Here is a 20,784-nt window from a genome sequence, read left to right as displayed (position 1 = left end):
CATAATTGTACGTAATTTTGTTATATGTAATATTATCAGAATAATTGTTTTTGGTAGCTGACAACAGCTGGCACGTTGCTTGCAACCTTTTTGCTATAATTTTGTATTGTCTATAAAGAAGAAAAAAAAATTTCATTTCATGTTAAATAGAAATGTTCTTAACATGTCTTACTACAAATAGAAGATTGAGCCAATTATTTATGAGCAAATTTGTTTTAAATACTATCACTATTTACCCATTACGCATAATAAATATTTTAAACTATATGTTCCACTTCTGAAGAAAGATTAATTTTAATTTTCAGACACATAATATAAACAATAAACTATACATAAACGAGTGCGTACTTTTGGGGTTTAACACTGGATAAATTTTGTACTGGGAAACTGTTAACCATGATACGGTATTAGCTGCTTATCAAAATTCTAAAATCATTTAATCATATAGATGACACATTGTACACTTATGACTCTCAGTAAAGAAATACATATTAATGCTTCTAATTTTACATATAGTGCCAGTTCTCAAATCAAGGGCGTAGAACGGAAGAGAAGAACTGGCAATTAACTCTCCGCCACTCTTTTTATATTTCTTTTTTGACGTTCATATTTAATGTACATTGTGTTACCTATATGAATAAATGATTTTTGACTTTTGACTTTCATAATAATTTACGAAAAACATTAAAAGATCTTCCTAAAAATCAGATAAATGTATTACTTAAAAAAAAATATTATTCTATTAATAATTATGTTTGTGAAACATTAAAATAAATATTATATTGATAACGTTATAATATATTGTAATAATGAGATATTTTATCACAACAAATAATATAGTAATTAGGTAAATATATGACTCATAATGTTTGGTAACTTCTATGTAAAATTCATAACACTTTTGTAACATATTCTTGCAAATAAATTATGTTAGGTATATTATTTAATCACTCATTCAAATATCGTGAGCAATATTAAAGATCTATTTGCTACTTAGTTATAAAGGAGTCAATGAAAGAATTAAGTGAATTAGCGAAATTTTATTCAGCGCGCATACAGCGGTCAGAGCAGCGTTTTAGACAGTCCGGATCGTTTCTACAGTGGGCACGACAGCTCGCTTGACAACGTGTTACAGTTCGGACATTGCTTCTAGGGTATCGCTCGTCGAACATTATACTAGAAAAAAATATTTATTTACACTTTATTACCTTATGAGCAGCGTTGGCCTAGTGGCTTCAGCGTGCGACTCTTATACCTGAGGTCGTAGGTTTGATCCCCGGCTGTACACCAATGGACTTTCTATGTACGCATTTAACATTCGCTCGAACGGTGAAGGAAAACATCGTGAGGAAACCGACATTCTTAGACCCAAAAAGTCGACGGCGTTTGACAGGCACTAGAGACTGATCATCTACTTGCCTATTAGATTAAAAAATGATCATGAAACAGATTCAGAAATCTGAGGCCAAGACCACGATTTCCTTCACCGTTCTAGCGAATGATAATGCGCACATATAAAGAAAGTCCATTGGTGCACAGCCGGGGATCGAACCTACGACCTCAGGAATGAGAGTCGCACGCTGAACTAGGCCAACACTAGATCTAGATCGATCGAGATATTGATCATAGATAGATAGATCATACATATGCTCCACAAAACATCAGAGAGATAAAAAAGATTAAAGATTCCTCAAGAGGCCTCGTTTGGCAAGAGGAAGTTACACTCGTTAATAAAGCTTTATGTAATTAAAATAAATAAAAAATACCTATATGAATAAATGAATTTCGACTTTGACTTTTGACTTTGACTTTTGTCTTTGACTTCTGACTTTGACTTTTGACTTTTGACTTTGACTTTGACTTTGACTTTGACTTTGAATTTGACTTTGACTTTGACTTTGACTTTGACTTTGACTTTGACTTTGACTTTGACTTTGACTTTGACTTTGACTTTGACTTTGACTTTGACTTTGACTTTGACTTTGACTTTGACTTTGACTTTGACTTTGACTTTGACTTTGAATTTGACTTTGACTTTTACTGGTGGTGTCAAAAATGAAATATTGCATCCCTCGACATCTGATGATGCTCTCAGATTAGTTCTGGGTCGTAATTCTTTAAGATAATTTTTTTTTAATAGAACAGGGGGCAAACCGGAAGGAGGCTCACCTGATGTTAAGTGATTCCGCCGCCCATGGACCCTCTCAATGCCAGAGGGCTCGCGAGTGTGTTGCCGGCCTTTTAAGAAGTGGTACGCTCTTTTCTTGAAGGACCCTAAGTCGAATTGGTTCGGAAATACTTCAGTGGGCAGCTGGTTCCACACAGTGGCGACAAAACGTGGAACGACAGACGTCGGGGCAGAATTTTGCATCCCTCGACATCTGATGATGCTCACAGATTAGTTCTGGGTCGTAATTCTTTAAGATATTCCTCCAGTTTGTAAATAAAGTATACCTGTCAATAAAAGGCACAGATGTGCAGGTCGCGGCGTCACAATGCAGAACGGGTGGGGCGACACTGGCCAGAAGGGATCCGTCTTCGCCGATCACGTATGGTATGTGGTCGATATACACGTTGTCAAACAGACACAGCCTTTTCATATATTCCTCGGAGTGTGTGAACATCGTTGGCGGTACACCTTTAGAAATAGTGAGGTTACGGTAGTCAAGAATTCAGATTGTTTTGTCAAGTCAGGCGTCAATTGGAAATTGTTCCTATACGATATTAAAAAAAATGAATAGCGCTACAACCTTTATAGGCCAGGACCTCAGATTTCTGTAATCTAATTGGCAAGTAGGTGATCAGCCTTCTGTGCGTTGATAGGCAACGATAGCGGCAAAATTTTGATGGGCAACTTGGTAGATATACATCCTCCTAATTATACATAAAAAATTGTTTTTTAGCAAATACCCTATGAGCGCACAAATCCTGCAGCCGGATGACACTAATCAATCCGATACTAACACAGGCTACACACATAGACAAAGACACATCCGCATCTCTCTCATATTTTTGTCAAAACTTCTAATAGGCGTTATGGCGCGTCTAAACGGGCCATGTTTTGCTGCAACACTGTGGCCGGCAACATTGCAAACAATAGCAGCCACACTATGCAATATTGCAGTAATGTCCCGGCCATATAGCCAAACATGTTTTGTATAGCCACATATGGCCGATGTTGCCCCGATGGGTGGCCGGACGATCGCTAGGCTATCGAATTCAACTGCAATATTGCACAGCCAGTTCTCGTGTTGTTTCAGTCACTCTCTTTGTTATGGCATAGTGTATCCTTTTCTACGCAACATGACGTTTGCTTTGAGTGAAGTGTGCCTGTTGCTTTATTCTGTGTTTTGCGATCAGCTGTATTTGACGTTATGGCGCGTCTAAACGGGCCATATTTTTCTGCAATTGATGGCTGCACTGTTGGCCACTAATTGTCCGGCCATTAGAAAAATATTTTAATGCAACTGATGGCCGAACAATCTATGGCTGGGCAATGTGTTGCAATATGTCTGCAATAGTATGGCCCATGATGCAGACTCCTAAACGGGCCACACAAACCGGCAACAATGGCTGACGAAATCACACTTGTCGCAGCAGCTTATATTGTTTTAAAAGAGAAACAGAAAAAGAAGAGATTGTGGATTCGACCTTACTTAAATAGGCGTGAAACTGTAGACAATTTGAGTCTAGAAATAAGTCTTGATAATAAATTATTCAAGAACTAGAATGTCAAAAGTAGTAATTTTTACGTAGTAATCTAATGGCGCGTCTAAACGGGCCATGTTTTGCTGCAATTGATGGCTGCAACACTGTGGCCGGCAACATTGCAAAAAATAGCAGCCACACTATGCAATATTGCAGTAATGTCCCGGCCATATAGCCAAACATGTTTTGTATAGCCACATATGGCCGATGTTGCCCCGATGGGTGGCCGGACGATCGCTAGGCTATCGAATTCAACTGCAATATTGCACAGCCAGTTCTCGTGTTGTTTCAGTCACTCTCTTTGTTATGGCATAGTGTATCCTTTTCTACGCAACATGACGTTTGCTTTGAGTGAAGTGTGCCTGTTGCTTTATTCTGTGTTTTGCGATCAGCTGTATTTGACGTTATGGCGCGTCTAAACGGGCCATATTTTTCTGCAATTGATGGCTGCACTGTTGGCCACTAATTGTCCGGCCATTAGAAAAATATTTTAATGCAACTGATGGCCGAACAATCTATGGCTGGGCAATGTGTTGCAATATGTCTGCAATAGTATGGCCCATGATGCAGACTCCTAAACGGGCCACACAAACCGGCAACAATGGCTGACGAAATCACACTTGTCGCAGCAGCTTATATTGTTTTAAAAGAGAAACAGAAAAAGAAGAGATTGTGGATTCGACCTTACTTAAATAGGCGTGAAACTGTAGACAATTTGAGTCTAGAAATAAGTCTTGATAATAAATTATTCAAGAACTAGAATGTCAAAAGTAGTAATTTTTACGTAGTAATCTAACGTCAAATACAGCTGATCGCAAAACACAGAATAAAGCAACAGGCACACTTCACTCAAAGCAAACGTCATGTTGCGTAGAAAAGGATACACTATGCCATAACAAAGAGAGTGACTGAAACAACACGAGAACTGGCTGTGCAATATTGCAGTTGAATTCGATAGCCTAGCGATCGTCCGGCCACCCATCGGGGCAACATCGGCCATATGTGGCTATACAAAACATGTTTGGCTATATGGCCGGGACATTACTGCAATATTGCATAGTGTGGCTGCTATTTTTTGCAATGTTGCCGGCCACAGTGTTGCAGCCATCAATTGCAGCAAAACATGGCCCGTTTAGACGCGCCATTAGATTACTACGTAACAATTACTACTTTTGACATTCTAGTTCTTGAATAATTTATTATCAAGACTTATTTCTAGACTCAAATTGTCTACAGTTTCACGCCTATTTAAGTAAGGTCGAATCCACAATCTCTTCTTTTTCTGTTTCTCTTTTAAAACAATATAAGCTGCTGCGACAAGTGTGATTTCGTCAGCCATTGTTGCCGGTTTGTGTGGCCCGTTTAGGAGTCTACATCATGGGCCATACTATTGCAGACATATTGCAACACATTGCCCAGCCATAGATTGTTCGGCCATCAGTTGCATTAAAATATTTTTCTAATGGCCGGACAATTAGTGGCCAACAGTGCAGCCATCAATTGCAGAAAAATATGGCCCGTTTAGACGCGCCATTACGATTTAAAAAATATTTTGTACTTTCTTTTTGCTCTGAATGGAGGATGTAATCATCACCGTTAGAGCCGTCAGTTTCTTACGGTGATGCGGATCAGAAGGAAAACTGTAAGGCGGCGTCCTAATTGGGAGCGATCGTACGATGGCGCGATGCGTTTTTCATCTCACGATCAAAGTGGTCGTGCGATGACCTAACAGGTGTCCTAATAGATCGCGCGAGTGCTGCGTGTCAAGGCCGATTTACATTATCTTAGTGTTTAGGAGAGTGCTTTAGGATAGTACTTTAGTTGAAACATGTAAACGCTACTTGCTTTAGTAAACGCTACGCTAAAGAACTTGCCTTTCAAGTTGTACTAAAGCACTCTCCTAAACACTAAGATAATGTAAATCGGCCCTCACTCCAAGTGTTGGCCCTTGCCCCTCTCGTCCCGCGCCCCTCGCGCGTCGACGCATCGCGTAGTACCCGATTAGGACACTCAAAAGAGATCTGTTGCTTTGATTACATGATCGCACGATCAAACGCATCGTACGATCGTTATTAAAGTATTTCATGTGCTCGCACGATTACTTGCGAGGCAAATAGGACACTCTGATGAAATCTGTATGTTTGAACTCATCGCACGACGAGGCCGCATCGTGTCATCGTGCGATCTTCGCCAATTAGGACAACGCCTTAGTCTTTCACACAAGATATTTTCTTTTGCAAACTAGCGAACTGTGGAATCGATCGGTAAGGGTTTGCCCTGGGAGACGCGAGCTTCAGCCAGTGGCGTAGCTACCATCTGGGGCCCGCGGCAAATTCTTTTGATCAGTTATCAGTAATTAAGTTAAATTTTAATAAACTGCGAGATTTTCAGCGTACAATTACACGTTGTATATGTCCCACTGGCCATAGGCCTCCTCTCTTAGGCGAGAGGAAATGGTCTGTAGTCCCCACGCTAGCCCAATGCTCCTTACAAACGTTGTGTAAAAAAAAAAACATGGCGAATAAAAAGAGTGGCAGAGAGTTTATTGCCAGTTCTTCTCTTCCGTTCTACGCCCTTGATTTGAGAACTGGCAGTAAATGTAAAATTAGAAGCATTAATATGTATTTCTTTAATGACGCATCACAAGTGTACATTGTGTTACCTACGTGAATAAATGAAAAAAAAAAAATGCGTATTGGAGACTTCACATTCATCCATAGAACATAATATCTCTTTGGCAGGGGCTCTCTTGGGTCGGGGGCCCGTGGCATTTTACCAGCCCTGCCCTATTGTTACGCCACTGGCTTCAGATGTTTAGAACAAGAGTATGCTCATCCTCAAAGGTTAGCATAAAAAGGGGATCCCAGCTTCCCTCTATGCAGGTATGCTATAAAAAAACTGGTTTTTTATTTGGAAAATATACGCACCAACAGCATAATATCTAGTATTACACGTGTGTTCCTGTATCAGTTCTGAACGATTGTTGAACCATCCGATGAGCCACTTCAGGTCTTCAAACTTGGTGATCTCATCATTGATCACTTTGCGCGTGAGTCTCAGGTATTCCACGTCAGCTTCTATCACCGATTCGTCCTTGTCTTCGCCGTAACTGAAACAAAATTTATCTCATTTTCCTCTAGCAATGTGTGTCGGTCTATGGGCCGTGATATCACTCAACATCAGGTGAGCCTCCTGCCCGTTCATAGTGGGTCATCATAACTATTAAATTAATATACCTGATATGACCCTAAAATAGATTTTTGAAGTGAAACTTCTTTAGCATGAGGGTAAAACTTTTACGGATGAAACGCAATAAAAATAATATTAGGGTCACGAAGCAGCGTTTCTGTCGAAGAAAAGGGAGAGAGCAATTGAGAGAGTGAGAAAGGGCGAACGTTGCATGAAGCAAATAGCCATGGAGTGAGAGTAGGGAGCAAGCATGTGAGAAAGATCGAGAGAGAGAGTGAGATAGAGCGAACGTCGCATCACGCACAGTGCCAGAATGGAGCGAGAGGGGGGAGAGTGCTATAGTGAGAATGATTGAGAGAGAGAGAGAGTAAGGGAGATCGAGAAAAAATACACGCTGTTGTTTGATGTATTCGTTTAGTAGTTATATATGAGAAGTTTATATGGCAATTCTGTCGCATAACGTCTTGTGCAGAAAACGCAGGTTTTTAATTTATTTATATCATCATTAGCACGTATACAGTGTGTCAACAGTGTGAATATAGATATACAAAAACATGGAGTGATCATATACTGATACATGATCATCTATTGAGGCTTTTACCTTAGTAGTAATTAATTTACAAAGATGTTTCACTTCTGACACGTGTACTTTGTACGCACGCACTTTTGCACGGAGCGGAGGCAGTGCTCTACTCTCGACATGTCAAAAAACCCAGTCTTTCGAAACTTGAATGACTTTTTTCTCACTAATATAACACTTACAGGATAATATGAGTGCACTAAAATCGAGTTAAATAATCTATCAAGCACATATGGTATTTTTTATGAACAATTATTTTGTTTAACATAGTAAATAATAACATTAAAATCAATCATTCTTGGACGTCCGTCAGTCTGTGTATCGTACCAGAATACTTTTTTTCTTATTATATAAAGGTATACCCTGGGCTGATTCCTAGTTAATATTAGTGTTCTAAGTACTGTCGTTTAATTATAATTTGTAAAAAACTAAAATACGACTGTGTATTTGTATATCTATATATACATTTATTTTAGTATATTTTTTCCTCACCTTAGAGTTATGGCGCCACTATATTTTTTTTATTATATTATTGTTTTTTTTCAATCATTCATTTATCTTTATACAAGAGTATGTGGAAAATAAAGATTCGCGCATGCGCTACGTAAATTTCGTTTAATAAAATAGGGTGAGATTTAAAGATAATAATTTATTTGTTATTTCGTTTTAAAAAACTTGAGTTTTTGTTTTAGAAATTTTTTTTAAATGTGAATGAGCGCTATGAGGCGTGCACTTTTGGATGTTCCAAACTTTTTTATTATTGTCTGAAGAAGTTTTTTTTTCCTATATTGACATGAGAATACATACTTTCTATATTGCATCTTCAGAATGGCTTCAGACATGTGAATTCGGAAGATCACGCCGGGTCTCAGATGGGCCTGGTAAAGATCTTTTGGCATCTCAATAAAAGTTGACTCATATTCCTGAAACAGCATATTCCAATTAAAGATCTCACACATTTAAAATCCAGAGCGTATGTGTATACCCCCCACAAGTGTATGTGTTTGTGGGATCTTGACCGTGAGAACAAAAACCTTTTAGATAGATTTTTTTTTTAAGGCAATTCACACCAATTGACCTAGTCCCATACTGAGCTGGTGAAGCTTGTGTTATGGGTACTAGGCGACGGATATACATACATATTATAGATAGATAGACATATAAATACATATTTAAACACCCAAGACCTAAGCACCAAATGCTCATCACATCGATGTTCGTCTCAGCCGGGGATCGAACCCGGGACCCATGGATTCGCAGTCAGGGGTACTAACCACTAGACGAATGAGTCGTCTTTCTGTGTCTGTTTTGTTAATAGACAGTGGTGATAAGCCTGTGGATACGCCATCGACTTTTTGGGTCGCACCCGTACGAGCATTTAGATAATTCAAAGCATATTTTAAATGATTTGGAACTAATAAGAGATCATATGTTTCATGTTCTCATCATCCTCGTGAATCTTACTTTGCGTTTCAAAAAATGGAAGAGAATTTTTAAATACTATTTTTACCACAAAAAATGATTACATCGAACTAATAATTCTTAAACTCAAACTCAAAATTTATTCATATAGGTAAACAAGTACACTTATGAACGTCAAAAAGAAGTTAAATTATGTAATTGTAAATTTACTACTAGTTCGCAAGTCAAGTGCGTAGAGCGGGTAAGATCATTTAAATATTCGTCAAATTTATAAAAAGCTTTATTGATTAAGTTACGTTTAACGAAGGCTTTGAATTTATTTAGTGATAATTCTCTTACATCAGGTTAGCCACCTATCCGTTTGTATACACACACACACACACACACACACATGATGATTGTTATTAAATTCTGACACATTAAAAAAAATAAAAAACATCTGAAACAAGGTACCTTAGCTGGTGGTTCATAAGTGTCATATTTTGGTTTCTGGTTCTGCCTTCTTTTCTTCTTTCTCTTCTTCAGCTGCTGCGAGTCCCAGTCATTACTAGCACGACGGGCTATTGGTATATCTGTGGTAGACCCGTTACTCATCTGTCAAAAGTACATTATGGATCTGAAATCTGGCCGCTAACAAAAAAATATGTGCAAACCAAATGGTCTATACATTTTTACTTTCTTTGAACTATGACCAAACGGAAAATCAGCTGGATGTATTAAAATAATTTCCACATGTCATGGTTTTAAGCGTGTGCCTGTTACAAACCCACACACACCCTCCCAAATACTCACTCACACACACACACACACACGTATACACCCTGTTTTCTTAAAGTGGTTGCCTGGAAGAGATCGCTTGAGAGCGAAAAGGGCGTTGCCCTTCTTATTTTTTAATTAGTTTAATTAATCAACGTGTATTTTTTGTTTTGTTCTTGTTTTCGTACTGTCATAGCAATATTAATAATAAACTTTAAAGTACTTACATCGTGATCTTCTGTGACAGCTGGAGTGCTTCTAACTCTGTTCTTTCTTCTGCTGTGACCACGTCGTCGCTTAAATAAATAAATTTAAGTTTTTTTAGTTTCATTCGGTTGTCTGGTACTTGCTGCCATTGAGCTTTTTAAAGCTTTTTCAAGCGCCAATAAAACGAGTGAGTGAGCTCCTTTGCAAAAGAGTAATAGTAACCGAAGTAACAGGTTAAGTGGTAAGCATACACATTTAAATATAACGAGGGTTGACAGCAAGTGTATACTCATAATTTATTTCAACCCCCTCAAAACCAGTTTTGAATTAAAAACACAAAAAAAAAAAGAAGTGTGTGTGTGTCAGCTACGACGCACGATTGGAGTTTACTCCTTACGAACGATAATTATGATATATATCGAATAGAAAAAAATAGAAATGGGTCGTAATAATTTAATATAAGTATTATAAAATATTATATAAATATAAAATATATTTAATCAATTAATTAAAAATAATAAACAAAGATGGCGATAATGTTCTGTGGCTGTCGACCATATTTTCATACTAAAGGTGGTAAGAATATATGTTTTTATAATATAAATGTTTGTAGTAGTAATAAAACGTAGCTACATCATCTATGCCCAAATAGGATTTTCTTTCTGTGACCAAAGTTACCTTTATAGTAAGAGAAGAATAAGAATGAACAATCTTTTTAGTTTTAATTTCACTGACCATTACTATTGACAAAATTCTATGGCACGGTAGACAATCTACTTTTATTTTTTACACCTGTCAACACTGACAACGTTGTAACGTGGCTGTCAAAACGTGAATTCAAAATAGAAAAGTCTGTGTAATGTATTCCATCTCATTCTTTTACACGTTCAATCCTACAGATATATATGTTTGTCTCTTTCTACATAACGCCTCAACTTTTCGTGTTACACATAACGCCTCAACTTTTCGTGTTGCACTTGATTTTACTCCTCATAAAATTTCCGTATCGGGCCTTATAACTCAAATCGTTTCTTAAGGAAACTCCAATAAAACAACAAGTAATATCCGACATTTATTCCTCAACATCCTTTGGCTCTGTGACAGAGTCGACAAAAACAATAGAGTTGCACTCCGACGCATCACACTGCAACACAGGCGGCACTTCCACAGGTGTCACGGAGTATTCATCACCAATGACATAAGGATTGCCATCAATCCACAGAGCATCGAACAAACAGTAAATGTGCACTTTTATCGTCATGTAGCTTATGAACTTGTAGATTCTTCCGCCGCACTCACCCAGATGCTCCTTAATGCTTTTATCTGTTTTATACATAAGCAATAGGTTATGGAACTTCGTGATTTCATCCATCACAACCTTTTTAATCAGGTTCGTGTAGATGATATCAGCTTCGATGTGGCGTTCGGGATCTTCGTACATCCGTTGCTTGATTCGGAGGATTGCGTCCGACATTCGCACGCGGAATATAACGCCAGGGTTCATTGTTTCCGGTAGGATTCCAGGTTTTTTCGTGGATGTTGTGAATTCTAGAATTCTGTCTTTAACTGGCTCGGGGTATACGTAGTGGTTGGGACGCTCGCGGAGTGATGGCCCGCTGAGTGTGTTAAATCTTCGGGTGTTCTGAAAATTGTTAGCATTTCATTGATGGCATAAGCGGATCCAAGTTTTCTTCGAGGGTTTTCTAGATTTCAATAAAGCCTGGGTAAATCCTAGAGATTGATTTAGTCTTGTGACGCCTTCCATTTTCATTCATTTTTGAAGTTATACTTTAAAATTAACAGAATGAAGTTGCCCACGGAAGATGCTACGGCATTGGACATAATTTAAAAACAACATTCGAATAATAATAGAATTAATGTTACACTTAATGTAAGAGAATTTTTTTATTCTTAATTATAGTTATGATAAATTCTATAATTCTGGTAATACTGTAGTTTTAGAAAATTCCGTTTCACGCACAAATTCCCGTTTGATTGCAAAAGTGGCTTTATTAATCATGAACGATTGAATATAGTTCTTAGGACTATTTGCGAGTGTGGTGCCAATTTTTCTATTGGCGCGTTCTTCCCGAATAACGTTAGTAAAACTTTATCAAGCACTCTTAAACCATTTATCTATACAAAGTTTGATAACACCAGGCTGTTACGAGATACGGACCGTAGTAATACAGTGCCAGAAGATCGTCTTTCTCTAATTCCTTAATAAATTATCTATAAAATAACCTATAAATATCTATAAACCTTTAATTCGAACCATTTTGTCAGAATTTTTGTCATTGTGTCAGATTGTTTGAAATGCTTGTGTATGGTTGGTTTTATGTCTGATCTCAGTACTCACACTAATGCAATTTCACTATACAGTATGTTTAAAAATATGACTTTTTTGCCAAGCTATATATTTTAGTCTACTCTGGTTTTAGTAAGGTTGGATGGGTTGTAAATAAATAAAAATGTGTCAAATACATATAAATATTATGTGCATACGAGGGTGGATTCAAAAGTTCTAAGCATCTGATGTCAAATTAAATATAACATTTTTTCATTAAACTGTTTTTATTAAGATGCTTAAAATAATTAAAAACATTGTGCACCATTTCACGAGATTGCCCTGGTAATGTTTGAAAAAAGATCAACATGTACAGTAAAGATCAACATAAACAGTAGCAAAAGAAAGACAATAACTGTCTCTTTTATACTCATAAGCTTGACCGAGCGCGAGAGAGACAGACAGTCTTTTCATGATGTATTTGTGATTGTATTTCAGTTTGACATCACGTCTCGCCCTTATATTCACAGTCACTACACAAGCACAAAGTGTAAATGTGTTGAAGCCGCCAGCTTAAGATAACAACCAATAGTTAAAGGTCGTTCAAGTGTTACGTAAGCAGATTTACTGCATTTTATTCCCCCCTTCCTCTTGTCCGCAAAAGTAAGCAAAGCTCTCAAAAACTATAATACATAAACGTATTATTTTTGGTAGGAATCCTAAAAAATGCATTTCGTTTGCAAGCATAGACAATGTGTGGGTAATATGTGTAAATAATTACGTAACGTAATCACCTAGTAAGAAAATCATATACAACCCCCCCCACCCTATATCTTTCTGTATCCTGTATCTTTAATAGCGACATTTGTACTCTTTATACAACGTTGCCGGGTTAGTAATCTGTAGATTTTTACCTTAGCACGTCTTTTGACTCTATTGCTGTCACCTTCACCAGTCTTCGCCAAATATTCGTCAAACTTCGAGAAGTCGTAAGGTGCCCATGGGTCTGATGTGGTGGAACTGTCCGAACCGACCTGAAATGTTTATTTATTTAGTACAGTTGTAACATATAATCAGCGTAACAATAGGGTGGCAGGGCTGGCGAAATGTCAAACCCAAGAGAGCCCCTGCCCAAGAGATATTATGTTCTATGGATGAACGTGAAGTCTCCAACACGCATTGGGCTAACGTGGGGACTACAGACCAATCCCTCTCGCCTAAGAGAGGAGGCCTTTGGCCTCAAAATCTCGAAATTTATTAAAATTAAACTGAGTAGGGACGAGTTTTACTGATAGGGCCCCATCAAAAAAATTTGCCATGGGCCCCAGATGGTATAGTTACGCCACTGCATATAATAGCGATAGTACGTAATCCGAGGCGGTGATGTCGGTACGTTGACATCACCCTACAAAAGGTTTGCAGACTTCAAAAATAACCACGGGAAAAAGTCCGGCAACGCATCTGCAAACCTCCTGGTGTTGCGGGTGTCCATGGACGGGGGTTAACACTTAAATTTAATTTATTAAAATTCATTAATTTAGGTAACACGATGTATACTTATGAACGTCAAATAAGAAATACATATTAAATACTTCTAATTTTACATTTACTGCCAGTCAAATCAAGGGCTTAGATCGGACGAGAAGAACTGGCAACAAACTCTCCGCCACTCTAAGTTAAACGTTAAATGTTAGTACGGACCTGCACCCATTACACCATGTGCCACATGACATCTTAAGTAATTAGTAATAATAAAATTAATGAAAAACAAAGATTTGTCCTCTATCAGCAAGAGGCTTAGTGAAATAGGAGCACGCACTACATTCTCGTGGGATCAACACGCAACCTAATTTAAGCGCCTGCTCGTTTTGCCATAGCAAAAAAGTTGTATGTATTTTTTACCCCTGATGTAAACGAAATCAAATTATAACAAATGGCATCAAATCGGACCCATAGGATTTTGTTATCAGACTGATTTCGTATCGTTATATCAGCGCTATTGTCGTCAAGAGAATTATTTATTTATTTTGTAATCCTACAGCTAAAATGGAATACATAATATTCAAAACGGTTCGAAAACAGGAACTCAAAATTATTTAACTAAGTTCGGCTGTGTTCTGTGATGTGTGTGGGTGTCAAATCGAGGGCATGTATGCGAGGGTGTGTATGTGGAGTGCGCTCATGATGCAGGTGATTCTGCGCTATGGATATTATTAATACTCCTTTTAAGCATATTCCGCGATAGATTAAACAAGTCAAGGCTTAAATATTGGTCGTTGTATGTCCGGGCTGCGCGATACAAAACTGATATTGAGTGGTGACGACATTTTTGCAAGGGACTACTCTGAAACTATTTTATGGGTGATTAAAAGTTACGTGGTAAGAACGCTGTTCATTATAAGTTTAAGCTATTTAAATAGATCCGTAAAGACGGAGGAAATGCAACGCTTAAAACCAGAGAGATTTGACTCTCTTCTTTGAGGTCGTAGGTTCGGTCCCTTCGTGGCGGAGAGTTTATTGCCAGTTCTTCTCGTCCGTTCTACGCGCTTGATTTGAGAACTGGCAGTTAATGTAAAATTAGAAGCATTAAAATGTATTTCGTTTTTGACGTTCATAAGTGTACATTATGTTACCTATAGAATAAATGATTTTCATTTGATTTGAATAGGGTGAAAAAGTTGGAGGAAGCTTTTTCTCGGACTAGGGCCGCATCAACATAATTTTTTTTGTATATTATATGTGGACAAATATAGACATTCTTATTATTCTTCATATTTGAGCAACTGGGTTTTGACTATTACAAGATAGAAAGTCACAAACTGGCTTAACCAGGGCTGCCAAAATGCCACGGGCCCCGACCCAAGAGGGCCCCTGCCCAAGAGATATTATGTTCTATGGATGAATGTGAAGTCTCCAATACGCATTGGGCTAGCGTGGGGACTACAGACCATTCCCTCTCGCCTGAGAGGAGGCCTATGGCCATTAGTGGGACATATACAACGTGTAATTGAGTACGCTGTTACTGTACGTATTAAATCGCGAAGTTTATTAAAGTTAAACTGAGTAGGGAGGATTTTTACTAATAGGGCCCCATCAAAAGATTTGCCACGGGCCCCAGATGGTATTAGATCAAGAGCCCAGGACTGCCAGACTTACAGCGAACTTTCAATGTGTCTGGCAAGGTGTAAAAACCATTAAACCTGTCCGGCTATTGAGGTAACATTTTATCATAGGTCTCCAAGTAACATATATAAAATTTTTACTTTTATACTCTAACGAAAGTATAATTATACTTTATTAAAGTTTAGGGGTGTCTGGCAGGGGGTAGCAACTGTCATAAGTGTCTGGCAATGAATGACGAGATTCTTTAAGTTATCCCTAATAAAATATAAAAAAATTGAGCTTTATACTTTAACGAATTTAAGGTACTATTTTATACACCTTTACTACCTGTTATCTGCCAAAGTAACCACTACCCAAACTCTATAGTCTCTGGTCGTTCTTACCTGTATAGGGGACACGCACAGAAGAACTTTCAGCTTTTATGAAATGACGAAGGTCTGGCAGTCCCGGGCTCTTAGGATATATAGTTAGCCACAACCAAGATTCTTTTTGCATACTTCAGCGCAGTGTACCTGCCTCACATGGTTATAATGGAAGTAACGAACCTTTTCATGTGGTATCTTCTTCGCGGACATCATATTGACGGGTTGGTCGAATAAATCCTCTTTTACCTGTAATATTAAATTGATATAATAAGGTTTGGGTCCGTTACTACTAGTCTTTGTTTTAAGATATATGTATTTTGTTTATTTGGATTTACATTTAGTTATAATAGTAATATTAGTTATAATAATAATAAGTTTCGTCAAAATCGTTTTAGTTGGGATCAATGCATTTTTCTTTTTCATTTGCAGATATTTGAGGTTGTTTTTTTTTATATTTGTTTTATTATTGTATGCATTTATTGTTAACTTCATACTTAGCATTGAGGGTGAGATTCAGAAATATAAAGTTTATTTCTCTAATTTTCTATGTGCCTCGTACGAACACGAATTATCAGTATATATTATATATAACAGAAATTATGAAGACGTTCACATTTTCCACCTTTCCAAAGAGGATGCGAGAAAATATTTTGACTAATCACTAAACTTAGACTTGTTTTAGCAGTATTTTTTTTAAATATTAAGTTTTTGTTTGTTTAATGTTTCATTTAAGGTTTATTTTTAATTTATTAATTGATATATGTTTTTCAATATATTTTACTTATCAATGTAATCTGTTTTGTCTTATATATAAGGCTTTCTTTTATAATATGGATATATGTAGCTAATTACTTATAAATAAATAAAAATGTCAAGTGTCAAAAATGACAGGATTTTGACATACTCTGTTGTCACATATAACAATTTAACTTGGCACTTACGTCTGGGTAATTGAAATCGAAGCTAAGTCCCGGATCGCCATCGGTTGTAGCCAGGAAAAGCTGTTAAAATAGTATCAGTATGTTATCAAATTCTTACTATCTATATACTTATCTTGATGTTTGCTAGGTAGAGATCGCAGAATAGGATTTTTGAAGTTATACTTCTTATGGCGCGGGAAAAATTATGAGAGTAAATTTTTACGATGCGCGCGCACACCGTCACAAAAAACCGACCCTGAAGTTAGCATAGTCAACATTTTAAATTAAAGTGTCAATTTCTTTAATTATGTAGAAATATTTTTTTTGTGATTAGATAAACTTTATTTAACTAGATAATGCGTTATAATAAAACTTTCATATTAAATACCTTTTTTCTATTGTTAGTGTTGTTTTTCTACAAACGTAGACGGTAGAATAACATTTGTGAAAATATTTTAATCTTGTTATGCTAAAGAAGTATAACTTCTAACGCGTCTACATAAGTACACACACGTTTTTTATGCGTAGACTGTTTATATTCTGCCTTGTGTACAATAAAGTAGAGTACCACATACTTTTTTTGGCATGCGGCTGAAATTGTTACTAATTTTGGTGCTCACAATAAATAATTTTACTATCTATCAACATCTAATAAAAAATCGGTTGTCTGTAAAGTCGGTTTACTGACGATAGTTGAACGTGACAACGTCATAAAAAAATATTGATGGAATGGTTGCATTTTTAAAAAAAAAATTAAATTTTATTTGTTTGATAGGTATTTTGTATGGATATAGAGAAGGAGGTAAATGGAAATCACAATTGAATTGATCAAGTTACATTTATTTATACGCATAAATACAATTATGTCAATTTTAAATGGAACGCCTCAGAGCGAGGTAACGCCGCGTGAGTCATGTTTTTTCGTGCGTGCAGCCGGCTCCATCGAATTATAAGACGTTGTCACGTAAAAAATACAACAAAAATGTATATATTTTTATTCCTTGAATTATTAATTACAATGTCAAAGTTTTAATTATCGAACGGTTCTGCTTAAAAGATATATTTTAGTACAGGTAACAAAACCTATCATATCAGTTGTATCTATTGTTTCACATTTATTTAACGCCCTATCCCAGAATTGCTGTGTCAATGTCTCGGGGTTGACTGCGGGGCGCTGGAGAGCTGGAGCACTGAGGCGCGCCGGCCCGTAATAACAATTAGTTATGTAAAACATTAAATTCATGTAATTTTATCAATTTTTTTTCTGAAATGGATTACTTGGCTTGCGATAGAATATATCATGTAAATTTCAAAAGCGTGTTCTATATACATTTTCGTCATAAATGAATTCAAAGTGTCAAAAATTGGCTATGTTTGGATTTTTTTTCTATCAAGCAAAGTTATTTCAAATATTCAAAATGGATACATAAACTACTCAACTCCACCATATATTTTTTTCCATTCGCCCTACTTCAGAAACGATGACGAAAAATGGATAGAAACAATGTACTTTTTTGGAGTTTGGCAACCAGGTCTTTAAGCCTAGAATTGTATTTTCCAGATACCAGTTGACATTGTTTTATTAAGGGACTCAATAAATTATTAAGTTAGCCTGCATGACTTCAAATTATTCCCTTTATTTACTTGCAATACTAATGTTCATGACAGCGACGCTCTTGCCGATCAAGAAAAGTATGTTGCACTATATTTATATATAAAGGGTTTTTCAACAAGAACTTTGTTTTCTAAAACAAAATAAAACAAAGAATTTAGAGGAAAATGAATAAAATTTTTATTGTATTACAAAGAGAAAAGTTTGGCAATTATGAATGAAAAATGATATCTGGCAAATGTCCACCACGACCACGCTGACAGATGTTGATTCTTTCATCAAAATTTTTAATCACTTTTTGGCAAAATGGAGGGTCTATTTCGTTAATGACATCACGGATTTTGAGTTTTAAGGCTGCAATCGATTCGATTGGCTCCGTATAGACTCTGTCTTTAACATAGCCCCACAAAAAATAATCCAGTGGTGTTAAATCACACGATCTGGCTGGCCACTTAACAGCTGAATTTCGCGAAATTATGCGCTCGGGAAATTTGGTTTGCAATAAATTGATCGTTTCATTGGCTGTGTGACATGTGGCACCGTCCTGTTGAAACCACATTTCAGTGATATCCATGTCATCAATAATAGGCCAAAATTTAGTGGTTAACATCTCGCGATACCGTGATCCATTGACTGTTACCGCATTTCCAGCCTCATCTTCGAAAAAAACGGCCCAATCACGCCTCCAGACCACATAGTGCACCACACAGTAACACGTTGAGTATGCAAAGCCTTATCAATAATTGCTTTAGGATTTTCAGAAGCCCAAATGCGACAATTTTGCTTGTTGACGTACCCTGACAAATGAAAATGGGCTTTGTCTGAAAAAATGATTTTTTCAGAAAAACCAGCAGGTTGTTCCTGAATGAACTGAGCGAATCTGCGGCGATTTGACTGGTCGATCAGCTTTAATTCCTGCACCAGTTGAATCTTGTAAGGCTTCAAAGCCAAATCCTTTCGCAAAATTCGCCATGTTGTGCTTTTGGATAACCCCAATTGTTGAGAACGTCGTGAAATTGACAAATTTTGATCTTCTTCAACACTGTGGCTCACGGCGGCGATGTTTTCTGTTGAACGACCCGGTCGAACACGTGTTGGTGTTGGCACATTTTGTACCGAGCCTGTCGACTCAAATTTCGCGACCAAATTCTTAACAGCGGTCTCAGAAGGACGATTATGCTGGCCGAAAATATCACGAATTTTACGAAATGTAACTTTAACAGAACCACCATTTTTATAGTGGATTTGAATTATTTTAATGCGATTTTCGAGCGAAATTGAATTCATTGTAATAATTGCCAAAGCACCTGCTACGAATACCGCCAAAAACTAAATGTCAAAACTATCACGTTCTCGGTGTTGCCACAATTGAAAAACAAACTTCTTGTTGAAATACCCTATATGTTAAAAAAATCGATATTATTACAGAAAATAAAATAAATGTAACATTTTGTTCCTGCGGCAGTGTACCTTTAATGCTGGCAGCATTTCCGTTATGTGATACTATTGTTATTATATCATTTCAATTTTTTTTTTCCCTTAACTAGGCTTGATATGGACCTCCGTTTTTTTTAATAACAGCCAATAGTATAAGATCCCGCTATACAACGACCTTCACCGAGATGCTTATTTAATGAAACTTATTTTATATTTAATTTAATATGTCAATAAATATAATCCATTTGGGTTGCCTAGCAAATTTCAGTCCAGAGTATGTTTAATTAATATTAAAAAAAAAATTTTTTTTTTTAATTTGCATGTAGTAAATTTTTTGAACTTTTTTCAATCAATATTTTTAATCAGGGTAGTATTATATATGTATTACTATAACCTTCTTTTTTATTAAAGATGTATATATACTTTAGTGTCACATAAAAAATATACACATAAATAATTAATTTATTAAAAACAACCTAACTTTTGCATATTCTATGGGCTTCATACTTTCGATTGGTATAGAATTTATCTAATAATCATACCGGTGAAATGTTTAAAAAAAAAATTTTTTTTTAAATTAATTAAAAATACTCTGGACTGAAATTTGCTAGGCAACCATATGGATTATATTTATTGACATATTAAATTATATATAAAATAAGTTTCATTAAATAAGCATCTCGGTGAAGGTCGTTGTATAGCGGGATCTTAGACCACAAGTAATGAAAGTTTATCGCAGATTTAAATTTCGAAAATCTTTTTCAGTTTCAAAAATTTTTATACTTACCAAGAAAATGAAAAACATGTCACCCAGTATACAGTCGAATGCTAACTCGCGATTTCTTTAATTGGTCCACAGTTTATCAAACTATAACAATTATTTTGATGTTCGACTATAAAAATTAATTGCGGAAAATAATCAACGGCTCAAATATAAGAGTCTTTCCTTGAACTTCGTTTTTGTTCCCTTTGGAGTAGGGACTCTTGGGTTGTGGGGTTCATAGGGTAGAGCTGGTGCTTTCCTCAACGAATAAGTATCGCAATACAGCGAGGAATGCCAGCATTAAAGGTACACTGCCGTAGGGACCAAACTTTTTCGATTTGTTTTAATTTTTTATCTATCAATATTATTACTATTTAGGTTAAGAATATTGTAAGTATGTACTGTATATTTGTGT

At 36.5% G+C, this 20,784-nt stretch overlaps 1 protein-coding gene across 1 annotated transcript; it reads right to left on the bottom strand.

Annotated features, from left to right (window-relative positions):
* Nucleotides 1-1,025: 1,025 nt before the first annotated feature.
* On the bottom strand, nucleotides 1,026-20,477 carry LOC125058308. Its single transcript, XM_047662374.1, has 10 exons — nucleotides 20,394-20,477; nucleotides 16,579-16,638; nucleotides 15,818-15,883; nucleotides 13,064-13,183; nucleotides 9,883-9,951; nucleotides 9,353-9,493; nucleotides 8,285-8,400; nucleotides 6,636-6,817; nucleotides 2,455-2,638; nucleotides 1,026-1,176 (listed from the first exon to the last, which is right to left on the bottom strand). Exons 1-10 carry the CDS (start codon nucleotides 20,409-20,411, stop codon nucleotides 1,041-1,043), a joined length of 1,092 nt encoding a protein of 363 aa, XP_047518330.1. The 5' UTR covers nucleotides 20,412-20,477; the 3' UTR covers nucleotides 1,026-1,040.
* Nucleotides 20,478-20,784: the final 307 nt, after the last annotated feature.

Source organism: Pieris napi, chromosome 18 (genome assembly GCF_905475465.1).
Source record: "Pieris napi chromosome 18, ilPieNapi1.2, whole genome shotgun sequence".
NCBI classification, from domain to species: Eukaryota; Metazoa; Arthropoda; class Insecta; order Lepidoptera; family Pieridae; genus Pieris; species Pieris napi.
Note: the sequence above shows the minus strand (reverse complement) of the source record. Positions and strands in the feature narration are given on the sequence as shown.

Coding starts and splice junctions, on each gene's coding strand:
- LOC125058308 (XM_047662374.1), bottom strand. Junction 9,952..13,063: donor GAGTCAAAAGACGTGCTAAG/GTAAAAATCTAC, acceptor TATTTATTTAAG/CGACGACGTGGTCACAGCAG. Junction 2,639..6,635: donor TACTAGATATTATGCTGTTG/GTGCGTATATTT, acceptor CTATTTCTAAAG/GTGTACCGCCAACGATGTTC.